The sequence below is a fragment of the Odocoileus virginianus genome, chromosome 6 (assembly GCF_023699985.2).
Source record: "Odocoileus virginianus isolate 20LAN1187 ecotype Illinois chromosome 6, Ovbor_1.2, whole genome shotgun sequence".
NCBI classification, from domain to species: domain Eukaryota; kingdom Metazoa; phylum Chordata; class Mammalia; order Artiodactyla; family Cervidae; genus Odocoileus; species Odocoileus virginianus.
The window spans coordinates 89,219,849-89,245,321 of NC_069679.1; the positions used below are offsets into that span (position 1 = coordinate 89,219,849).

At 39.6% G+C, this 25,473-nt stretch overlaps 1 protein-coding gene and 1 pseudogene across 7 annotated transcripts in view; one reads left to right on the forward strand and one right to left on the reverse strand.

Annotated features, from left to right (window-relative positions):
• Positions 1-3,561: 3,561 nt before the first annotated feature.
• On the reverse strand, positions 3,562-12,008 carry LOC139035542 (GTP-binding protein 10 pseudogene; annotated as a pseudogene).
• The window catches only part of TRIM69 (tripartite motif containing 69), a 43,774-nt gene continuing 28,677 nt past the window's right edge, over positions 10,377-25,473 (forward strand). The window contains exons 1-3 of one of the 7 annotated variants that reach the window (XM_020900753.2): positions 10,377-10,733; positions 15,510-15,652; positions 16,433-16,588. Coding sequence is in view for 5 of the 7 variants with exons in the window: in XM_020900754.2 (XP_020756413.1) it covers positions 22,962-22,980 (19 nt within the window). In the remaining 2 variants the exon portion in view is untranslated. The other 6 variants (XM_070469805.1, XM_020900751.2, XM_020900752.2 and 3 more) reach the window with 6 other exon arrangements.

The following is a 25,473-nucleotide window of genomic DNA, read 5'->3' on the forward strand; positions in this document are numbered from 1 at the left end:
AGAGAGCGAGAAAGAGACCAGACCAGGATGTGCAGCAGAGTCTGGCAGTTGCTTTATTTTTCACCGTAGCCTTTATACCCTAAGTTGGTACATTTCTAAGGGGGAGATAAGCACACAGACTTAGTTTAACATTACATCAGCTTGTCCTTTACGAAACCAGGTGTTCTCTGTATATTTTTTGTTTATGAGAGTCTTTTCCCATAGATTTTTTTATACATTATCTCTAGCCTTGAGCTTAGCAGAAAACAGAAAAGTGGCAGTCTCTTGGTACAGCAGGTTGTAACATAGTAGAAATACAATCCTGTTAACACAACAGTCAGTCTTTTTGCAGAAGTTCTCAGCTAAATTTATCTAAGAAGTTTAGCACACAAAGACACACGGCTCCGGTGAGGCAGCCCCTGTTTAGCACTCCTGGTTAAAATTAACAATTATATTTCTAAACTCTTACTTTTCTAGATCTCCAACTATATTAACAATAGTTTTCACTGTACAACCTCAGCACATTAACATCAATCAAACGTTGATCCAATATCCACTTTTAAAACAACACTTTTTGTGTTCTCTAATAGGGCTTCCTCACCCCCCAAAGGGCTCTGTGCCTATTAGGGCCTTTTTTAAGGTTAATCTCTATGTATAATATCTTTTGGCTTTCAGGCCTGTTGACAATTTATGGCTTGCACCTGGTGTAACTTTAAGCAACTTCAGTAGCCGACCCTGTCTTTTCTGTGGTTAATCTATTTTCCTTCTATTAGGTGTCATCTCCATGGGAACTAGATAGGATTACATTTTTACAGAACAGAAATGCGAAGGACTGCAAAAACAGCAGATAAAGCACAAAACAGGCTCTTAGTCTAAAAGTTAACTACCTGCAAGAAGTCACCAGCTAATCTCTTGCAATGGGAGCACACATTTATCAAACAAGCCAGAATGCCAGCAAAAAGGGTTTGAATTGAAGCATTTCTTTCATCCCTGGCCCCTTCATAGGGTACCAGCGTCTAGGAGATTTATTAATTAGGGTTTTAAGTTGGTCTTTATTCAATGAAAGAGGAGCAGGAGAGCTCTCAGCAGGCAACACAAGAACCTGCAGCAGGGCAAACAAGAACAACAGCAGAAAAAGGGGGGAGGATACAGCGTGGGGTAGAGGCCGAGGCCAACCTGGAGGGTCCCTTGTATCCTGAACGACCTTGCGTGTCAGGTTTTTTCCTCATGACCTCGTCATGGGTGGGATCTCCCACAATGGCTCCTGGCACCAGGCTATGCTGGTGAAAGGGCCCAAGGAAGCTGTCGCTCAGTTTGGAGCAAACTGATTATTTGAAGAATTGTTTTGCTAATTGATAAATGAATTTTTTTCTTTCAAGAAATTGATTTTATAATTGTTCTAAAATTGCCCCCCTTATCAGGTGGTGCTAGTCGTAAAGAACCTGCCTGCATTGGCAGGCAGGAGACATGAGACTCGAGTTTGACCCCTGGGTTAGGAAGATCCCCTGGAGGAGGGCATGGCAACCCACTCCAGTATTCTTGCCTGGAGAATCCCATGGACAGAGGAGTCTGGCAGGTTACAGTCCACAGGGTCGCAAAGAGTCGAGCACAACTGAAGCGACAACAGACATAACACACACATCATCAAGTAATGAAAATAGAGAAAAAATATTATAAACTTTTGCAATCTCTCATAACAGCATTACCACCCTTTGGATCCCACTGGATTCTCTCAACCCATCATTCTCCATTTTATGTTACAGAACTCTTTGTTAAATAGATTCTCCTTGCACTTCCTTGTAACTTCCCACTAAGGAGAATTTAGAAAGATTCAAGAAACTAGAGAAAGACAGCACTGGATTGGATGCAAGTTTTAGAACTGCAGGGCAGCCTGAGAGAACCCCATAACTTCACTGACCAAAGCAAGTGATACTGAGAAAGAGCTGTAAGGTGGGAGCTGGGACTTAAGGCAGTAAACCACAGTAAAGGGAGAAAGAACACCTGGAAGAGAGAGTCTAAGAAATACAGAAATGCAGGTCAGAACTCAACCATCTTAACAAGAGCTGCTCTGTTGACCCAAGGACCCATAAGGAAACATCAAGAGATGAGGTTGTGACTGTAACTTAGCAGTTTGTGGATAATATTCCTCAAGAATGGTGCTCAGATCTTGGCAACGTGGCAGTCATCCTGCTCATTCGTTTCAGAGCATCATTATTTACTATCTCAGGTATTCCACGCTGAGGTGTTACCTCTGATCCCATTTTTACATAGGCTTAAAACAAACCATATTAACCTTTTAACTTTTTTCTCAACCTCTCTAAGCAGATTTACACCAACAAGAAAAGGTCCAGAAATGTATACAACAGTCTCTTAACAATATTTACATAGGGACAGGGGCCAAGATGTCAGGAGAACATGAAGACAGAGTTTTAAAATATAATTCTACATACTTCTTTTATTATTTGAATGTATGTTCATAATTTTTGAAAAACAGAAAGTCTGTTTAGGCAAAAAAATCCCAAAACCAACTTGTGAATTCCACCATCCAGAGATGTTCATTTTGGAATGATTAGTTTTAAAAAATAGTTTTACTTATTTATTTTGCTGCACCAAGTCTTGGTTGTGGCACGCAGGATCTTTGATCTTCACTGTGGCATGCGGGATGTAGTTCCCCAACCAGGGACTGAGCCTTGGTCCCCTGCACTGGGAGTGTGGAGTCTAGCCACTGGACCACCGGAAAGTCCCTAGTGTGGTTAGCTTTTCAGGAGATTTAAACTTTTTTTTTTTTTTTTTGGCAGTTAAAATATTTATTTCAAAATAAATGTTTAAACTTATTTTTTATAAAATGAAAAAGGAATTCAGATTTTCTTCTTTAATTTAGAGGAAAAATCAACCATCAAAAAAAGGCATAGAGGGTATACTTTTGGTAGGAAAATAAAAATAATGGAACATTTTAGTGAGTTACATAAAATGTTTCAGTTAGTCGTAGAGTAGTAACCTAGGTAATAAAGACATAATAAGCTACAATTCCTCTTAGTCCTCAACACACATCTGCTACCCTTTGTTACAGCAAAAAGCAAGACTATGGTGTCAGAAATTCACCGGATGAAATTGTCCTCACACACTGCTACTTGTTTATACTTAGGAAATAACAGAAGTAGAAAAAGTAGAAATAATAGAAAGAGAGAAAAATGAGACTCAAGTCATAAATGTAAAACATACCCAGTATGAAATCTGGACACTACGATCAGTAGAGATGTTCAAATTCCAAATGCTTTCCTCACTCTTTTACTTTTCTGTAAAATGCTCTAATCTCCAGTGGCTTCTGCTGTTGAATGTGAGATCCTTGAGGGCAGCTGGTCCTATCTATTCTCCTCAACACTGTACATGCAGTACCCTGCACAGTGCCTGACACAAAGGAGAAACTCAATAAATACCATGCATGAAAACAAATACAAGAAAAGCCAGTGATCTGGGGACTGGGATGGGAGGTAGGAGTGGAGAATAGAAAACAGAAAACAGAACAAATAAAAGTGAAATAACACTTGTAAGAAGTCATTCACACTGTCATATCAGAAGAAATTTAAGTAGAATGATATGGACATTTTTATTTAATACTTGTTAAGGGTTCCAATTTTCTCATTTGAAAAGACCCTGATGCTGGAAATGATTGAAGGAGGGAGAAGGGGATGACAGAGGATGAGATGGTTGGATGGCATCACCAACTCAATGGACATGAGTTTAAGCTCTAGGAGCTGGTGATGGACAGGGAGGCCTGTCATGCTGCAGTCCATGGGGTCGCAAAGAGTCGGACATAACCGAGCAACTGAACTGAACTGAAGGTTTCCCTGGTGGCTCAGACAGTAAAGAATCTGCCTGCAATGCAGGAGACCTAGGTTCAATCCGTGGGTCAGGAAGATCTCTGAGAGGAGGGCATGGCAACCCACTCCAGTATTTTTGCCTGGAAAACCCCATGGACAGAAGAGTCTGGTGGGCTATAGTTCATTGAGTCACGAAGAGTTGGACAAAACTGCGCAACTAACACTTTTACTTTTCAAGGCTTCACTTAGCCTTAAATTCCAAAACAATTTCTAACAGTTTAATAGTAGCACTGAAGAATACTTTTCAGAAGCTCTTTAACTTGCTATTATTTTGTAAAGACAAACAAAAAAACTTTGGAAAAATTTATATAATGAACTCATTTAGGCAAAAAGATACATGCATTAAAAATATCCTGTAGGAACATGTGGTTTTTTCTAAGAACTGGAAAGCCTGATGCAAAAAGATTGGAACTTTTCTTTTTTACTATATATGCTTTTGCACTGTTTAAATTTTACTTTTTTATAATATGTACATTTTACAATAAAATACAAGAAAATGTCTAATTTTAAGTATTTTTGAAAGTCAAGAAAAATTTAGAAATTACAATCTCCTAAGAATATATTGATGATTGATAATACTGCTTAATACTGTACTTCCTATTTATTCTCCTTACTAAAATATGGAAGTAGACAGTGAAACAGACAGAAAATGAGATACACATTAGTGTGTTCCAAAGGAGGAAAATAAGTAAGTAAGAAAGTAAGAAAGAAAAAATTCCAAAAGCTAAAACTGCAAAGATCTATCTGCTGATTATCAGTGATCTTTATTATCAGTGAATATGTTCAAATTCAGGAGTTTGAGGTTTTTCAAAAAAAAAGAGAACTATTACAAATTTAGGAGAACCAGGTAATGACAAACTCAAAAGCAAACAAATAAAACCTAGTTGCTCATAAGGAATCCTTTTTTATAACCTTAAAAATTACCTCACTAGAGACATACATATAGAATACTATAGGATGTTATTACAGGTGGATGACCATAATATTATAAACTGTCATTTTTAACTCTCAGTTATTTTTTTATCTGTTGATAAACTTAACTACAAAACATCTTTAAAAATATGGTTCTTGAATGATGGTATATACAGCAGGTTAGTAACAACCAACATTCTAAAAAATGTCTGTCAAAGAGCTTTCAAATGAACACAATTTCAGTATCCCTTTTAATACATTTAAGTTATATCCATTCTAGGACTCGAAACAGCATTCTTTGATGGTGGCTCACTATAAGATATTGTATTGGAAATATGTAGATTAAGCAACTGCTTCTTATGATATGCATCATTTTCCTGGTTGTTATGTTCATCCAGAGATTTCCTTATACAGTTCTTTAGTTCATCAATTCCTTCTCCAGTAATTGCAGAGATGGGGATGATTTGTTGGAATTCCACAGTCCTCTCTGGAATCATGCTTTTTTCAAATAAATGCAAAAATTCTTTAGGATTCTGGAGTTGGTTCATCAGTACATGGAATTTATCCTGTGCATCTGGCAAGTCCATTTTATTTACTGCTAGGAGTGCAGGTTTTGTCTGAAGTTCCTCTTTGTACAACTCTAACTCTTTTGAAAGCAGTATTATGGTTTCAAAAGCAGTTCTGTAATGAGTTTGGGAAGAAAGCTGAAATCCAGAAATATCAACAACAAAAAGCAGTTGTTTAGTTCTTTCTATATGCTTGAGGAATTTGTGGCCCATTCCTTTGTTCATATGTGCTCCTTCTATTAAACCAGGAAGCTCAGCTACAGATATCTGTTTGAAATCACTATACATAATTTTTCCAAGTTCAGGTTTTATTGTTGTAAATGCATAATCTGCAATTGCAGGTTTTGCATGAGAAATCTTACTTAGCAAAGAGGATTTTCCAGCATTTCGGAATCCCACCAGGCCTATATCAGCTATAAGTTTTAGATCAAGGTGAATTACTCGCTTCTGGCCTTTCAATGGTAAGAAATTTGTAAGTAATTTACCACCAAGACCTCCTTCAGCTACCAAAATTCTGTCTTTCTCTTTATTGAGTTCTCCTATAACTTTACCATTTTCATCAGTCACTGAAACACCCACAGGTACAGGAATTTCACAGTCTTTTCCTTTGGAGCCTTTCAGTGCACTAACTCTTTCTGAACAACACGCAACTGCCGCGCACCATGCCTGCGAAGGGGTGAGATTTAAACTTTTGTTCTATCTTTTCAAAAATGGTCATTGTTATTATTTTTAAATTTTTTGTAATAATTGTTATATCTCACTTTTTTTTCACTGTCCCCAGTGAAAACATGGCATAAAAGGAAACAATACAGAGGAGGCAAATGTTCATATCTAGTTTTTGTCAACAACTACTGTCCCAATATGTTTGGGCTGTCACTTTTACTTAGATTTCTTGTGTTTTAAACTTGAGGTAAAACTCAAAGCCTTTAATAAAATCAGCATTTTGTCTGTGATGTAGCCATCAAGATTTTGCCTCACTTTTTCCTTGAAGTCTAGGCTTTCACAAAAATAAAAAAACCTAAAGACTAAAATTGGGGTCCCAGATATCTTAAAAGAAATCAAGTTATATGTGAGTACCATAATTGGAAATGTTACGCATTAAAAAAATATTCTGATACTTCAGAGAGCACAAGAAGGGTTTAATAGAAAAAAAAAAAAAACCAAGTAGTAAATGTAACTACAAATCACAGTTTGATCACATATCAATTACGTAAGTGAAAGTCACTCAGCCGTGTCCAACTCTTTGGGACTCCATGGACTATACAGCCCATGGAATTCTTTAGGCCAGAATACTGGAGTGGGTAACCTTTTCCTTCTCCAGGGGATTTTCCCAACCCTGGGATCGAACCCAGGTCTCCCACATTGCAGGCGGGTTCTTTACCAGATGAGCCACAAGGGAAGCCCAAGAACACTGGAGTGGGTAGCCTATCCCTTCTTCACTGGATCCTCCCAACCCAGGAATCGATGCCAGGTCTCCTACACTGCAGGTAGATTCTTTACCAACTGAGTTATGAGGGCAGCCCAAGTACTCACTATGCACTAAATTCCATATATCTCCTCTCATTAGTTGGATACAGAGTTATTCATCTTCCTTAGTCCCCCACAATGCAGATGATCACAGATTCTACAAAACTACTGCACATTAAAAAGCAGAGACATTACTTTGCCCACAAAGGTCTGTCTAGTCAAGGCTATGGTTTTTTCAGTGGTCATGTATGGATGTGAGAGTTGGACTATAAAGAAAGCTGAGTGCAGAAGAATTGATGCTTTTGAACTGTGGTGTTGGAGAAGACTCTTGAGAGACCCTTGGACTGCAAGGAGATCCAATCAGTCCATCCTAAAGGAGATCAGGCCTGGGTGTTTATTGGAAGGACTGATGTTGAAGCTGAAACTCCAATACTTTGGCCACCTAATGTGAAGAGCTGACTCATTTGAAAAGACCCTGATGCTGGGAAAGATTGAGGGCAGGAGGAGAAGGGGACGACAGGGGACGAGATGGTTGGATGGCACCACCGATTCAATGGACATGGGTTTCGGTGGACTCTGGGAGTTGGTGATGGATAGGGAGGCCTGGTGTGCTGTGGTTCATGGGGTCGCAAAGAGTCGCACACAACTGAGTGACTGAACTGAACTGACCTGAAGGAGATGTTAATATTTCTATAGCACACAGGCCCAGCTGAAGACCTCAGTGATGTGCAATCTTCCCCTCCCCCACGGGCCACTTCCTCTTTTTACTGTTTTTCACTTAGAAAACAGAGAGGACTCTTGATGCCACACAATGCCATACTGTTACTTGAAGTGGTTTTCTAGGTATATTAAGCTGTCTGCAACTGTGCATACCATTTTCCTCATCTGAAGAGTCAGTGAATGTCTTATGACTTGTTCTTGCAGAAGCAGGCCCTGAGTCAAGGATCTGGATGTATTAATCTGTGATTTAGGGCTTCCAGGAGAAAGCAAAAAGGGCGTGGGGATGAAGGATAGGAAATGAGAAGAAGCCAAATGAGGGTGTGTAAATCCATGGCTAATTCATTTCAATGTATGACAAAAACCACTGCAATGATGTAAAGTAATTAGCCTCCAACTAATAAAAATAAATGGGAAAAAACACACAAAAAACCAAAAAACAAATGAGGGTGTGATTTCAAAAATCCTACTGAGCATCCATGGGAGCTCAGAACACAGGAGTGCATGTCAGAGATTGTCCTGCCTTGTAGCAAAGAAGCTGGCCTTTGGTATTCCATATCAGCCTGGCTTTGCTTGGACACAGCCTGGATGATGTCAGGAGTGTGAAGAAGGGTGAAACATAGAATGCCAAGGTACTTCCAGCTCACTCCAGTGCCTGAGGGTAATTTGCAGCCCTAGGGATAATGAGCATGTGCTAACTGATAGCAGCAAAATATGAAAAAGCTGGGGACGGACTCACAGACCATGGGTGGGGCATCAGTTTCCTACTGTGGGTTTCCTGTAAACTTCCTCTGCTGGGTGCACAGCACATCATGTAATCACAAACTTCCACTGTAAGTTGTAAGTTTCTGACCATAAAGAAGTGCCAAAGAATTGATGCTTCCAAATTGTGGTGCTGGAGAAGACTCTTGAGAGTCTCTTGGGCTGCAAGGAGATCAAACCAGTCAATCATAAAGTAAATGAACCCTGAATACTCATTGGAAAGACTGATGATGAAGCTGATGTTTCATTGCTTTGATGCGAAGAGCCGACTCACTGGAAAAGACCCTGATGCTGGGAAAGATCGAAGGAAGGAGAAGGGGACGATAGAGGATGAGGTGGTTGGGTGGCATCACCAATTCAATGGACAAGAACTTGGGCAAACTCCGGGAGATGGTGAGGGACCGGGAAGCCTGGTGTACTGCAGTCCATGCGGTCGAAAAGAGTTGGACACAAGTTGGTGACTGAACACCAAAAACAAAGCATTAAAGTGTGAGTGAATGCCACTGAACTCAGACTTGAGTTTAAATCCTAATTTCACGAATGGAAAGGGAAAAGTCATGTTCTGTTTAAGTTTTAATTCTAACTCCACAAAAGAAATTGGAAAAGTCATTATTACTGTCTTGATTCTTTGTCACCATATCCATAAATGGGAGAATCATCTTTACATCAAATGTTTACTCATTTATTTGGTCAATCATTCATTCAGTGAATATGGAGTGTCTACTCTGAGTCAGGTTCTGTTCCAGGGTTATTCTGAGAAGGGGGCAGTGGTAAGAAGAGCTCCGTAAAATGTAAAGCTCTAGGCAACTGCTTTATTTCCAGTGGTTATTTATTTTCACAGCTCACTAGAACACATAAAATTGCCTAAAACCACAGCAGGAGATACAAGGAAAAACTTCTTCATACAGAGCTGGTGGGGGGAAAAAAAAAACAACAACTATAGAGTTGTTTCCAGAGTGTCTAGACCTGCCTCTGTCACAGTTCATCCTTTTTCAAATCTCTTTAACATTTCTTATCATTGGTTTCCTTATCTATAAAATGAAGAGTTCTCAGCTACTACCAGTGATTACCTGTTAAGAGTTCTAGGAGAGGAAGTTAGTGGTCAAGTTCAGGGTTGGCAGACTGAGGTGGGCACAGTCCCTAGGACTCCAGTGTAGATTAGAGGCTTCAACTCCAGTCATATCTAGCACCTCCTGTTTATAACAACTGTTTAATGGTAATCTTCTTACTAATTTGATTATGAAAGCTAAGCAACTTAGTATGTGAATGCTCTAGCCTGGCTGCACTGGCTACTGTAAAGAAGTGTCAGATGCTCGCAACTGGTCTAGGATCTCTGTCACTCATGACATTGACGACTGAGTCAATGTCGATTGCTTTATATGCATGGCTCCAGTTCAGATATGGTATTGCTTGCTGTGGTATGATTCTTTGAAATGGTGAAAAATCTCTAGCTAAAAAACCAAAAGCAAACAAACAAAAAACCCAAATATATATCTTCCTTTGAGTTGCCTAGTAGTTGCCTTCTTGGAAAATTCAGCATATATGGGTCTGACATAGTAAATGATCAGTAAATAATCAAGGAAAAAAATTAAAATAATTGCAAAACAAAACTCACCTCATCATGTGATTGTAAAGCCCAGATTACAAGCAGGGTTTTCAAAGATAGAGAGGAAGAAAGAAACAGAGTGGGTGTGTGGGCTGGGGTCCCTGGCTCAGCCCTTAAATATCTAGAGTGACCCCATCAACGGAACAAGCAAAGGCAACCCTATTAATTTTCAAAACTTCTCCCAGAGAGACTTACTGCCATTAGGAACCAGTTTTCCAGAAAGTGAGAGTTGCTAATCTAATCACTAGGGAAAAAAAAAAAAAAAAAAAGCAACCAAGGCAACCAACTTGGCCCCTCCCCTTTCTCAGAAAAAACGAAACTTCAGAGAAAGACTCCGGACTGCGAAGTCCCCTTTCTAACCTGAAACAGCGCTTTCTGCCCAGAGACTTGTGACAAGCTACCACGGGCTTGGATTTTGATTGGGCAGTTGATAAACTAAAATAGCGGGTCAAAGGCAGAGAAAGCCTGTGATTTCTGCCAACCGGTTGGTGGGAATGGGGGCCCTGGCTCCGGCCCCGTGACCTTGGCTCTGTTCTCCGCTGGGCGCTGCCGCCAGCCTGGCGCGCTCACCCTGAGCCCCCACGCCCGCCCGCCCCGCGCTCCGCTTCTCCCTTTCTGCCCCGACCTCTGGCTCCGTGGTACTCTTCCCGCCCCCTGTAGCCAGTCACCCGGGCTCGGCTTGTTCAAGCTCAGTCTGGAGCAGACCATCAAGCCCGCGGCGAGGCCAGAAACTGGCAGCCGCTGGGGCGCAGGCTTTCTCTTCTGTTCTCACAGGACCGCTACCCAGAAGGGACAGGGCGGAACGGGAGACAACATCACGTGAGGTCGTTGATAAGCTGCTGGGTGCGTGGCTGGGGGTTGAGGACGCCGGGCACTGCTTTGCAGGGCTGCCTGGTGTCACCCCAAGGGTTCTCTTTTCCTGGGCAGAGCGGAGGAGGGACAGGCTAGTCATGAGGTCAGTGGTCTGTTGAGAGACAGGCGTTTGTGGGTCCAAGATAAGGACCACCTCAGTCAGCAGGTCAGCGCTTTGAGTGGAGCCTGAAGCACTGAGCACTGCTCCCTCCTCGGCTCCACCATTTTCCTCTGGGCAACCACACTTCCTCACTAGGTTCAAGGACTTGTATCTGAATCTAAATATCTCACGCTGTTGTGTGTATCATTTTTGTGGCATCTTAGGTGTTTGTTTTGGTTAAAGCTTTACTGAGGAATAATTCACAAACTGTAAAATTCACCTATTTACAATGTACTTCAGGGGGTTACAGTATATTCATGGAATTGTGAAACTATCTTCTCAATATTAAAACATTTTCATCACCTCCAAAAAGAAACAGTACCGATTAGCCATCACTACCCATTTCTCCCCAACCACTCCCAGCCTAAGGAACCACTAATCTTTCTGTCTGGATGGATTTGCCTATTCTTGATATATCATATAAATGGAATCATACAGTATGTGGTCTTCTGTGACTGGCTACTGTCACTTGTTATATAGTATTTTCAAAGATCGTCCATTTTAGCAACGATTGGCACTATTTCTTTTTATTGCTGAATAATATCCCATTGTATATTACACTACATATTGTTTAGTCATTCATTAGTTAATGAGCATTTTGGTTGTTTTTATTTTTTGGCTATTAAAAAATAATACTATTATCAACATTTATATGCATGCATGAACTGAACTGATGTGTGCTAAGTCATTTTGGTCATGTCTGACTCTGTGTGATGCTATGGACCGTAGCCTGCCAGGCTCCTCTCTGTCCATGAAATTCTCCAGGCTAGAATACTGGAATGGGTTGCCATGCTCTCCGCCAGGGGATCTTCCTGACCCAGGGATCGAACCTGCATCTCTTATGTCTCTTGCACTGGCGGGCAGCTTCTTTACCATTAGCACCACCTGGGAAGCCCCATCAACATGCATGCACAACTTTTCTCTTGGGTGGAGTGGCATTCCATCTAGGAGTGGAATTGCTGGGTCATATAGTAACTATATCTTTAACATTTTGAGGAACTGCCAGGCTGTTTTCCAAAGGTGCCACACTATTTTACCTTCCCACTAGAAGTATACGAGAGTCCCAGTTTTCCTACATCCTTGCCAACACCTTGTTTTCTTCCCATTTTATTGTGATATAATTGACATACAGCACATAAGTTTAAGGTATTATATCACAATATGATTATGACAGTAAGTTTAGTGAACATTCATAATTTTATATAGATACAAAATTAAAGAAATAGAAAAAATGTCTTGTGATGAGAACTCAGGATTTTCTCTCTTAACTTTTATATATAACATCCTACTATTCATTATATTTATCATGTACATTTAATCCCTATACATATAACTGGAAATCTGTACCTTTTGACTACCTTCACTGAATTCTCTCTTCCACAACCCCCTGCTTCTGAGTAACCACACATATGATCTCTTTTTCTATCAATTTATTATTGAAGTATAATTGATAATGCTATATTAGTTCCTGTTACACAATGTAGAGATTTGATGTTTCTATTCACTTCAAGATAGTCACTGTGATTATACTGTCAGCATAGAAAGATATCACATAGCTATACTATACATTTTATACCCATGACTTATTTTGCAACTGGAAGTTTGTACCTCTTAATCTCCCTCACTGATTTCTTTCCTCCCTTACTCCCTCCTTTCTGGCAACCACTAGTTTTTCTCTGTAATTAGAATTGTTTCTATTTTGTTATGTCTGTTCATTGGTTCTGAAGTTTAGATTCCACATATAAGTGAAATCAGACAGTATTTGTCTGTCTCTGACTGATTTCATTTAGCACAACACCCTCTAGGTCCATCCATGCTGTCACAAAAAGCAAGATTTCATTCTTTTTTTATGGCTGAGTAATATCCATTATATAAAAATATATGCCACAACTTCTTTATCCACTCATCTATTGATGGGCATTTAGGTTGCTTCCTATCTTGGCTGCTGTAAATAATGCTGCAATGACAGAGAGGGACATATACCTTTTCTAATTAGTTTTCTTTGGATAAGTTTGTTTTCTTTGGATAAATACCCAGGAAAGGAGATGCTGGATTATGAGGTAGTTCTAGTTCTATTTTTCATTTTTTGAGTAATCTGTGTACTATTTTCCACAGTGGCTGTACCAATTTACATTCCCAGTTCACAAGGGTTTCCCCTTTCTCTACGTCCTTGCCAACACGGCTTATTTGTTATCTTTTTGATACTGGCCATTCTAACGTGTGAGGTGATATCTCATTGCAGTTTTGATGTGCATTTCCCTGATGATTACTAATGTTGAGCATCTTAAGTCTGTAGCCATCTGTATGTCTTTGTTGGAAAAATGTCTATTCAGATTTTCTGATCATTTTTAAATCAGTTTGTTTCTTTTTTATCTTTTGTTATGTAAGTCCTTTGTATACTATGGATATTAACCCCTTATTGGATATAAATTTGCAAATACCTTCTATTCAGTAGGTTGCCTTTTCATTTTGTTAATAGTTTCCTTTGCTATGCAAAAGCTTAGATGAAGTCCCATTTGGGTATTTTTGCTTTTATTTCCTTTGCCTGAGGAGACATATCCAAAGAAATATTACTAAGAGTGATGTCAGACAGCTTACTGTCTTTATTTTCTTCTAGAAGGTTTCTGGTTTTAGGTCTTATATATGTCTTTAACCCATTTTGAATTCATTTTTGTGTATCCTGTGAGAAAGTAATCCAGCTGTTTTTTTTTTTTGCATGTAGCTGTCAAATTTCCCCAACATTATTTACTGAAGAGGCTGTCTTTCCCCTACTGTACTATTCTTGCTTCCTTTGTCCTAGATTAATTGCCTATAAAATGTGGGTTCATTTCTGGCCACTGTGTTCTATTCCTTGGTCTATTTGTCTGTTTCTATGCCAGCAGCATACTGTTTTGATGACTGTAGTTTTGTAGTAGAGTTTGAAATCAGAGCATGTGATACTGTCAGCTTTGTTCTTCTTTCTCAAGATTATTTTGGCTAGTCAGGGTCTATTATGCTTCCATACAAATTTTAGACTTATGTGAAGAGTACCACTGGTATTTTGATAGGGACTGGACTGAATCTGTATATTACTTTGGGAAGTATGGTCACTTTAGCAATATTAACTCTTCAAATCCACAGACACAGAGTATCTTTCCATCTGCTTATTTCATCTTTGATTTCTTTTATCACTGTTTATAGTTTTCTGAGTACAGGTCTTTTATGTCCTTAGATTTATTCTTGGGTATTTTATTCTTTTTGATAGGACTGTAAATGGGGCTGTTTTCTTTTTTTTTTCTCCAGCATCACAGCAGGGTTTAATGTTTCTTTGGGACCGTTTTCTTAATTTTTCTGACAGTTCATTGTTAATGTATACAAATGCAACAGATTTCTGTGCATTAATTTCATATGCTGCTACTTTACCAAATTCATTGATGAGTTCTAGTAGATTTATGGTGGTATCGAGGATTTTCTACATATAATATAATGTCATCTGCAAACCGTGAAAGTTTTACTTCTTCCTTTTCAACTTGTATTTCTTTTTTTTCTTTTTCTTGTCTGACTGCTATAGTTAGGACTTCCAATACTGCACTGAATAAAAGTGGTGAGAGTAGTGGTGAGAGTAGGCATCTTTGTCCTATTCCTGATCTTTTAGCTTTTCATTAGTGAGTGTAACATTAGTTGTGGGCTTGTCATGTATGGCCTTTATTATGTTGAGGTATATATTCCCTCTATACCCACTTCATTGAGTTTTTAATCACAAGTAAATGTTGAATTTTGTCAAAATCTTTTCCTGCATCAATTGAAATTATCATATAATTTTCAGTTCAGTTCAGTTCAGTTGCTCAGCTATGTCCGACTCCTTGAGACCCCATGAACCGCAGCATGCCAGGCCTCCCTGTCTATCACCAACTCCTGGAGTTCACCCAAACCCATGTCCATTGAATCGGTGATGCCATCCAACCATCTCATCCTCTGTCATCCCCTTCTCCCCCTGCCCTCAATCTTTCCCAGCATCAGGGTCTTTTCAAATGAGTCAGCTCTTTGCATCAGGTGGCCAAAGTATTGGAGTTTCAGCTTCAACGTCAGGCCTACCAACGAACACCCAGGCCTGATCTCCTTTAGGATGGGCTGGTTGGATCTCCTTGCAGTCCAAGGGACTCTCAAGAGTCTTCTCCAACACCACAGTTCAAAAGCATCAATTCTTTGGTGCTCAGCTTTCTTTATAGTCCAACTCTCACATCCATACATGACCACTGAAAAAACCATAGCCTCGACTAGATGGACCTTTGTTGAGAAAGTAATGTCTCTGCTTTTCAATATGCTGTCCAGGTTGGTCATAACTTTCCTTCCAAGGAGTAAGCATCTTTTAATTTCATGGCTGCAATCACCATCTGCAGTTTATTTTGGAGCCCAGAAAAGTAAAGTCTGTCACTGTTTTCGCATCTATTTGCCATGAAGTGATGGGACTGGATGCCATGATCTTAGTTTTCTGAATGTTGAGCCAACTTTTTCACTCTCCTCTTTCATCAAGAGCCTCTTTAGTTCTTCTTCACTTTCTGCCATAAGGGTGGTGTCATCTGCATATCTGAGGTTATTGATATTTCTCCTGGCAATCTTGATTCCAGCTTGTGCTTCATCCAGCCCAGTGTACTCTGCATATAAGTTAAATAAGCATGGTGACAATATACAGTTAATGTGATGTCCTGTGAATGCTGACCCATCTGTGCATCTCTGGGATTACCTGATCATGATATATGATCCTTTTAAGGTATTGTTGAATTTGATTCTCTAATATTGTATTTTGTAAGGATTTTTACATAGATGTTTGTCAAGGATTTTGGCCTATAATTTTCTTTTTATGGTGATATTTGGTTTTGGCACCAGGATGATACTGGTCTTATAAAATGAGTTCAGAAGCATTTCTTCTTCTGCAATTTTTTTTGAACAGTTTGAGAAGGATAGGTGTTAACTGTTCTCTAAATGGTAAGTCATCTGGTCATGGGCTTTTTTTTTGGTTGGGAGCTTTGGAATTATTGATTCAACTAATTTCATACTAGTAATTGGTCAGTTCATATTTTCTCTTTCTTCCTGATTCAGTCTTGGGAGGCTGTACATTTCTAGGAATTTTTCCATTTCTTCTAGGTTGTCCATTTTATTGGTATATAATTGTACCCAGTAATCTCTTTTTCATTTTGGTTTTCATTTATTTGGGCTCTCTCTTTTTCCTGATGGGTCTGGTTAATGGTTGATCAATTTTGTTTATCTTTAAAAAAAATTCTGAAGTTTCATTGATCTTTTCTGTTTTTCAAGTCCCGATTTCATTTATTTCCACTCTGATACCTTTATGATTTCTTTCCTTACACTAACTTTCAAGTTTTGTTTATTCTTCTTTTTCTAGTTCCTATATATATAAAGTTAGGTTGTTTATTTGAGATTTTTGTTATTCCTGGAGTAGGCTTGTATCACTATAAACTTCCCCCTTAGAACTGCTTTCACTGTGTCCCATAGATTTTTGGATCACTGCGTTTTCATTTTTGTTTGTCTCCAGGTACTTCCTTTAAGATGTGATAATTTTATTTATTTACTTTTGGCCATGTTGCAAGGCATGTGGGATCTTAGTTTCCGGAACAAGGACTGAACCTGCATCCTCTGCATTGGAAGCACAGAGTCTTAACCATTGAACCACCAGAAGTCTTGTCTCCAGGTATGTTTTTAATTTCTTCTTTGATTTCTTCAGTGATCCATTGATTGTTTAGTAGCATATTGTTTAGCCTCCATGTGTTTTTTTTCCCCCTGTAGTTGATTTCTAGTCTCATGGCATTGTGGTTGGAAAGATGCCTGATATGATTTCAGTTTTCTTAAGTTTGTTGAGACTTCCTTTGTGGCCTAGTACATTATCTATTCTGGAGAATGTTCCACGTGCACTTGAAGGAATGTGTATTCTACTGCTTTTGCATGGAATGTTCTATATATATTTGTTCAGCTGTTTTAATATAGTGTTTAAGGCAGTGTTTCCTTATTGATTTTCTGTCTAGATGATCTACTGATGCATGTGGGGTATTAAAGTCCCCTACTATTATGATGTTACTGTTGACTTCTCCCTGTATGTCTGCTTATATTTGCTTTATGTATTTAGGTGCTCTGTGTTGGGTGGACACTTGTTATCTATTTTTTCTTTTTTTAATTTTTGGCCACGCCATGTGGCTTGTGGGATATTCGTTCCTTGACTAGGGATCAAACCCTGGGCCAATGGCAGTGAAAGCAGTGAGTTGTAACCACTGGAGCACCGGAGAATCCCCATATCTATCTTTTTAATTATAGTCATCCTAATCGGTGTGAAATGGTATCTAATTATGGCTTTGATTTGCATTTACCTTATGATGATTAATGATGCATTATTTTTAAATTACAAAATAATTTTAAAGAAGTATTTTCATGCTGAGGTTTTGAGAACTTTAACTATCTAGGTCACATGTCCCATTATCACAGAGACTAGACTCAAACCAAATCTCTCTATGGCTAATGCTTGGGCTCCATACCTTCTTTTCTAGAACAGAATCTAGGATAAAACTTCACTAGCTGCCTCTGTTGGAAAGGGAATCCTGGTCAGGATGAACCTCTGCATGGACTAATTGGTTCATTCATTTCTTATTTACTATTAGAAACTCAAATATACAAAGAGCTTTTTAGTCTCTCCATTTTTACTCTGAAAAGAAAAAAAAAGTGTTTTCTTGAGATCCTCATAATGGATCTTGGATGAAGTAGTGACCCTTTCTCGTTGGTTAATGATTTTGTGCTTCTCTTTATGTTAGTGCTGCCTGTGCTGAGCAGCAGGGGAGGGCCTGCAGGGCGGCCTTCTGAGCGTCAGCTGCCAGTGGTAGAAAAGAATTCTAACAGTGTTATATTTCCTGCTCCAGTAGCCGCTGGAAGACAGGAATATACAATGGGGAAAAACAGTCTCTTCAATAAGTGGTGCTGGGAAAACTGGAGAGCTAGTGTAAAAGAATGAAATCAGAATACTTCCTAACACCAAACACAAAAATAAACTCAAAATGGATTAAAGACCTAAATGTAAGACCAGAAACTATAAAACTCTTAGAGGAAAACATAGGCAAAGACTCTTTGATATAAATTGAAGCAAGATACTCTATGACCCGCCTCCTACAATAATGGGAATAAAAACAAAAATAAACAAATGAGCCCTGAAAAGTGAAAGTGTTAGTCGCTCAGTCACATCCAACTCTTTGCGACCCACGTAGCCTTCCAGGCTCCTCTGTCCATGGGATTCTCCAGGCAAGAATACTGGAGTGGGTTGCCATTTCCTTCTCTAGGGGATCTTCCTGATCCAGAGATTGACCCTTGGTCTCCTCCATTGCAGGCAGATTCTTTACTGTCTGAGCCACCAGGGAAATTAAACTTAAAAGCTTTTGTACAGCAAAGGAAACCATAAACAAGAAGAAAAGACAATCCTCAGAATGGGAGAAAATAATTGCAAATGAAGCAACTGACAAAGGATTAATCTTCAAAATATACAAGCAGCTCATGCAGTTCAATATCAGATAAACAAACAACCCAATCAAAAAATGGGTAGAAGACCTAAAAAGACATTTCTCCAAAGAAGACATACAGATGGCCAATAAACACATGGAAAAGATGCTCAACATCGCTCATTGTCAGATACAATGAAAAGTGAAAGTGAAAGTTGCTCAGTTGTGTCCGATTCTTTGTGACCCCATGGACTGTTATAACAGTCCATGGAATTCTCCAGGCCAGAATACTGGAGTGGGTAAATCTTTCCCTTCTCCAGGGGATCTTCCCAACCCAGAGAACCCAGGTCTCCTGCACTGCAGGCGGATTCTTTGCAAATTAAAAACTACAATGAGGTATCACCTCATACAGTCAGAATGACCACCATCAAAAAATGTACGAACAATAAATGGGGGACAGGATATAGAGAAAAGGGAACCCTCTTGCACTGTCAGTGGGAATGTTAACTGATACAACCATATGGAGAACAGTACGGAGATTTCTTTAAAAACTAGGAACAGAACTACCATGTGACCCAGCAATCCCACTCCTGGGCATGTACGCTGGGAAAACCACAGTTCAAAAAGACACATGCACCCCAACGCTCACTGCAACACTATGTACAATAGCCAGGACATGGAAGCAACCTGGATGTCCACTGACAGGTGAATGGATAAAGCAGATGTGGTACAAATATACAATGGAATATTATTCAGCCATAAAAAGGGACAAATTTGAATCAATTCTAGGGAGGTAGATGAACCTAGAGCCTGTTACAGAGTGAAGTAAGTCAGAAAGAGAAAAAAAAATTCTGTATATTAATGCACATATATGGAATCTAGAAAAATGGTATTGATGAACCTATCTGCAGGACAGGAATAGAGATGCAGACATAGAGAACAGACTTATGAACACAGCCAGGGAAGGAGAGGGTGGAACTAATTGACAGAGTAGCACTGGAACAGATACACTGCCATATGTGAAACAGCTAGCTAGTGGGAAGCTGCTGTGTAACGCAGGAAGCTCAACCCAGTGCTCTGTGACAACCTGGAGGAGTGGGGTGGGGCAGGGTGGAGGGTAGGAGGGAGGTTCAAGAGGGAAGGGACATATATATATACTTACGACTGATTTATGTTCTTGTGTGGTAGAAACCAACACAACATTGTAAAGTAATTATCCTCCAATTAAAAATAAAATTAAAAATTTTTTGATAGTATGACAGACCCATGTTGTTAAAAAGATGAATAAGATCATATCCAAGATGGTAAAGAATCCACCTGCAATGCAGGAGGCCCCAGCCTGATTCCTGGGTCAGAAGATCTGCTGGAGAAAGGGATAGGCTATCCACTCCAGTATTCGTGGGCTTCTCTGTGTGGCTCAGCTGGTAAAGAATCCACCTGCAATGCAGGAGACCTGGATTCAGTCTCTGGGTTGGGATGATCCCCTGGAAAAGGGAAAGGCAACCCACTCCAGTATTTTGGCCTGGAGAATTCTGGGTCGCAAAGAGTGGGACACGACTGAGCGACTTTCACTTTCACTTGTAAGAAGCTCACAACTGGGGGGAAGAGATGTGAAAACAGTTATAATACAAAGAAAGAAAGAATGTAGTGAAGGGCCCTGCTGGTCCAGTAGTTAAGAATCTGCCCTGCAATGCAAGGGACATTGATTAGATCCCTGCTCTGAGAAGATTCCATGTGCCAAGGGGCAACTAAGCCGGCGCTCCACAATGCTGAAGCTGTGCCCTGGAGCCCAAGAACCGCAACTACTGAGCCCACGCGCCACAATGACTGAAGCCCGCACACCCAGAGCCCCTGCTCTGTAACAAGAGAAGCCCCCATAATGAGGAGCCTGAGCATCGCAACCAAGGGTGGGCCCTGCTCGCCACAACTAGAGAACACCATGCAGCAACGAAGACACAGCACAGTCAGTAAATAAAAAGATCTTCAAAAAAATAAATAATGATGCAGTGAAATAAACTCTATGACGGAAATTTCTGCTAGGTGCTGCTGGGGCATAAAAGAGGAAATAACTGACTTCTCAGTAGCTTCCTTGGAGTCTCGAAGATGGAAAATTGAACTTTCAATTTATATTAAGTTCCATTGGAGTTCTTGAAGATTAATACCTCTTGTTAAGATTAATACCTCTTATAGATACTTATATCTCTTGTTATAGTTCAAGACAAAGTTAATTTGAAGGGGCATTATAAACTATTTTCTGCATCAATGTTAGTGCAATAACAATAACAATAGCTATGGCTATTTATTGGGTGCTTACTATATGCCAGATACTGCTCAGTACTTTACATAAATTATCTCATCTAATCCTCGAAACAATCCTATGAGGTATGTATTACTGTCTCTATTTTTTTTTTATTTATTTAAACACTTTCTGGCTTTGCCACGTGACTTGTGGGGTCTCGGTTCCTCAACCAGGGATGGCACTTGTGCCCTCTGCAGCGGAAGGGCGGAGTCCTAACCACTGGACCACCGGGGAGCTCCCTACTATCTCCATTTAACATATGATAAAACTGAGGGTTGGAAAAGAAAAGCAGCTTTGGCTTATGACTATATTTTCGTTTTCCACTCCCCCCCGATTACCAATTACATGGTAAAACCTGGTATGTAGTTTAAGATTTTTTAATTAGTGTATAATTGCTTTACAATGTTGTGTTAGTTCCTGCTGTAAGACAACACGAATCAGCCATATGTAAACATATACTCCCTCCCTCTGGGGCCTCCCTCCCACCCTTCTAGGTCATCACAGAGCTGGTATGCAGTTTATTAAACATCACTGTCTACTGCCCCCTTGCCCAAAACTTTATCTTTGAATAGTGAAATAAAATCTTGAAATGCCTTTTTGTGAGATTTTTGGACCTCTTGCTAAATAGGTTTTGGAATTACAAACTTTGGAGGTGGAAGGGAAGCGTCAGGAATTCATATTTTACAGATGGAAGAACTGATCCCAGAGGAGTTAAGACATCTTAGCCAAGGTTACTCATCGTTCTGGAAGGAGACAAGGCTTGTCTCGCCTAACCCACTATTCTTGCCCCAGGGCCAAAGACTCAAGAATGTGCTGACTTCAATGTTTAGTACAATCGTCTTTACTAAGCATTGTTAAACATTTTAACCAACAACAAAACATTCAAGATGAAACACACTTTTTTTTTTTAACTTGGGGACATGATTTCTAGGTGATCATCGGCATTTCATAGCCATTTATTTGACAAAGAACTTGATCCAATGAATGCTGTATACCGTCAAGGTAAGCATGACACTGCATAACACAGCAGCTGTTCATAACTTAGGGAGGGGGCAGACATGCAGTCAAACAGTTAAAATAATTACATACAAACATGTACAAAGGTCTATTGCGCTGTACAAATGTGTGAAGCAATGGTTCTCAGCTGGAGGATGGGTCCCACTCCCATATCCCCAGCAGACATTTGGCAAATGTCAGGAGATAATTTTGATTCTCACAACTTGGGGGAGGGGGTGGTGATACTGGCATCTAGTGAGCAGAGGCCAGAGATGCAGCTAAACATCCTCAAATTCACAGGTCAGCCCCCCAACAACAAAGACTTAGGCAGCCCAAAATGTCAACAGGGCTGAGGCTGAGGTGGTATACAGGCAGCAAAGTATTTTCTACAAGGGACTGGTTATGGGAGAGTTTACTGAAGAGATAAAGATTGGGGTGAGGGAGAGAGGGCCCCCAGAAGAAGAATCAGCATGCACACAGCCACAGAAGCAGGCATGTAGGCAATCGCATACACTGGAGGGAGGGTCACGGGCGTAAGGCTGGACAGCTAGGTAGCAGCTGACACAGGAGGAAGCAGGCTGAGTGGTAGGAGCCCCTGTGAGTGCGATCCATGGGTCCTGTTCTGGTGCTTCACAGGCCACTCAGGAGCACGGGCTGGGTGCCGACCGCTGCCAGCGAAAACTGTCCAAGTGTTTACAATGAGACTTCTATCACCTTCAGTCCTTAAGGTCTGGGGGTTCTCCAGGCATTTTACTTTCTCAGAGACAGAGTCATTTCAGTGCATAGGTTGTTTCAGTGGAATGTAAGCTCTCAGGTGGAACAGCTCTCTACTAACACCACTCAGCTGGGTCTCAACACTGTGATGAAATCAGGAGCAGGGATGAAGTGGTTATTCCTCATGCGTTAATCTTACAGGCAGATGATGACGTTCCACTTTCGGGTAGCAATGTAGGCCAGAAATGGGGATATGTGACCCTCAAGATTAGACTGCCACCTTGAATTTAAATGAGTTGTTTTCCTCTCCCTGCCAAAAAACGGTGGGCAGGGAGGCTGTTTCAATCAGGGTTTCTCTTTCTCTTAACCTAACGACGACCAAAGCAACTGACAAACTGTCACGGAATCAGCCAGACCTCGCTCTGGCCTTCCTGTATCCCCAGTTCCTGAACTTTCCCTCCTTCTGTTATCTCTGGGCCCATTCTTAGCAAACTAACAAGTCACAGACTCCTAATCTGCAACCATCCTAGAGGCCTGTTGAGCTCTGGTCCAAGTGTCTATCTCTGCCCCCTGGTGGCCTGATGATAGAGCTTCATGGAGGTGAGCAACCTTTTAAGTTAGCTGGTTTCCTGAGTGTAATGTGGAAAACTGGATCACAGAAGAGGGCATGGATTTTACAGCATGAAAGAAAATTCAGGGAAAAAGTTAACTTGTGGCAGTTTATAGCTTCTATATTCTTTCCCGGCCTTGGAATAATTGAGAATTTAGAGAAGAGATTATGGCAGTAAGTACTGAAATCCACCACAAACTTTTGAGAAACATTAGCTAAACAAAAATATACTTTCCTTCTTAATGTAATCATGTTATTATTTTATATTGAAAAAACTTAATTTGCTCATTATACTATCACACTTGGTATTTTACACTTAAAGTTGAATTGATTAAACATATTACATTGAATTCCTTCAAGATCTCTTCAGAGCTAAAATAATGCAGTTATACTCTGAAGTTAGTGTTTTCTTGATTGTCATATAGATAAAAGAAGATGTTTATTCACTACAACTACAGGAAAGTAAAAAAAAAATTCAGATTCATCAACACAAAACTGTGACACGAATTATCATTTCCATTAGTTACCACTTCTTATATAGTTTAAATTATATATATATTAATCATTAAGATCAGGTTCTAGTTTCCTCTATCACAGGACCTTTAGATTTGCTCTTACCCTTCTCTGTCCTTAGCTGTTGAAACAAAAAAGGTGTAAGTATTTTGTTTATAATTTCTAGAGAAAAAAGCTTCCATTATTGCCTATTTCCACTACATTCTTATTCCTTTACAGTGAGGTCAGTAAAAATAGAGACTTTTTCTAATAATAAAAAAATTTGTGTAATTGTGAACCTCCCCTTATTTCAAAATTTCAAGCAGAAGCTGGAAAGGAGTGAATTAAATGACTTAAGATCTCTTTCAATTCTGAGCTCTGATAAGTCAAAAAAATCATAATTCTCCCTTCTTATGTGAAAATGGCAGGATTTGTGAAGCATATGTCTTGCTAGTATGGTAACTCTGCCATGTGATTTGTCCTGTACAGATGAATCATATTTCTCTGTGCTTTTGGTTAATTCTTCAGAAAATCTGCCCATCAAAGTTTTAAAAAATTACTTTGAAGTAATAAAAACTGAGAAAAAAATGCTCTTAAATATGCAACAAATGTCCTTACTAAACAACAAATTCCCTTAAATATTTTATTAATCATGATTTCAAAAATCACAATTCAAAAATCACGAAAAAAAAATCTCAGGGAAAAACTAAGTATTTCTTCTGCAAGTTTCCAAGGACTTCATTACTCCTTGCCTTTTCTCTGTTTTAGAAGAATGCGCTTGGTGAGTGGAGAAGGATGGCTTTCTTAGACAGGCTTAGAAGGATGAAATCAATCCCTGACTTGGATTTTATCCCTCTGTCTTAAGGTTAGACTTTCCATAAGGGTCTGTCAGTGGGTGTGATTTCCTAAGGTTTCCAGGTAGAGCAATGTCAGAAACTTCTTTGACTTCCAACTGCATTCCTCCGTCTAGAGCAGTAGGAAGTTTTTATAGGTTTTTTGCCTCACAAATTTGACCCATTTGATAAATTCAACTGCATAAAACACTGGTTGGCTTTCTGGTGACTAAATGATTATTAGGATAATGGGCTCTTGGTCTTACAAACAGTTCAAACCCAGGCTTTGTCACTTAATTACTAGGTAACCTTGGCGAATTCTTTAACCTCTCTAAGCTTCAATGTCAGTTGGTGCTAGTGGTAAAGAACCCTCCTGCCAATGCAGGAGACATAAAAGACATGGGTTCAATCCCTGAGTCAGGAAGATCCCCTGGAGGATGGCATGGCAATCACCTCCAGTATTCTTGCCTGGAGAATCCCATGGACAGAGGAGCCTGGTGGGCTATATAGTCCATAGGGTTGCAAAGAGTCAAATACTACTGAAGTGACTTAACATACAATCTTCAATCTCCTTAAAAATGGAAAAATATCTGTCTCATAAACTTGTTGTTGTGCAGTCACTAAGTCACGTCCAACTCTTTGCAGACTCTATATAAAGTTATATGAGGATTCATTTATACACAGTTATTTTCCACAATGAAAGATCAATAAATATTAGCTAATAAGATTAAGAGAATCCCTTGTTTTATAGCAGCGGCTATACTCTTGAAAGTCAGGATAACTGGCAAAATCTCAATTGGCAAGATGAATTCACATGAAATACACGTATTTCATATCACAAAATTCACCCTTCTAAGGTGTACAATTCAGTGGCTTTTTTTCATATTCACAAAGTTGTACAACCATCACCATTATCTAACTTTAGAACATATTTATCACTCCAAAAGAAATTCCATACCATTAGCAATCACTCCTCATTTCCCCCTTGCTCCAGCCCTAGCAACAACTAGTCTACTTAGTTTTTCAAATTTTAGTGTTATTGGTGTATAGTTGATTTACAATGTGGTGTTAGTTTCAGTTGTATGGCGAAGTGATTCAGTTATACATACATATATATTCATTCTTTATTAGATTCTTTTCTCTTACAGGTTCTCACAG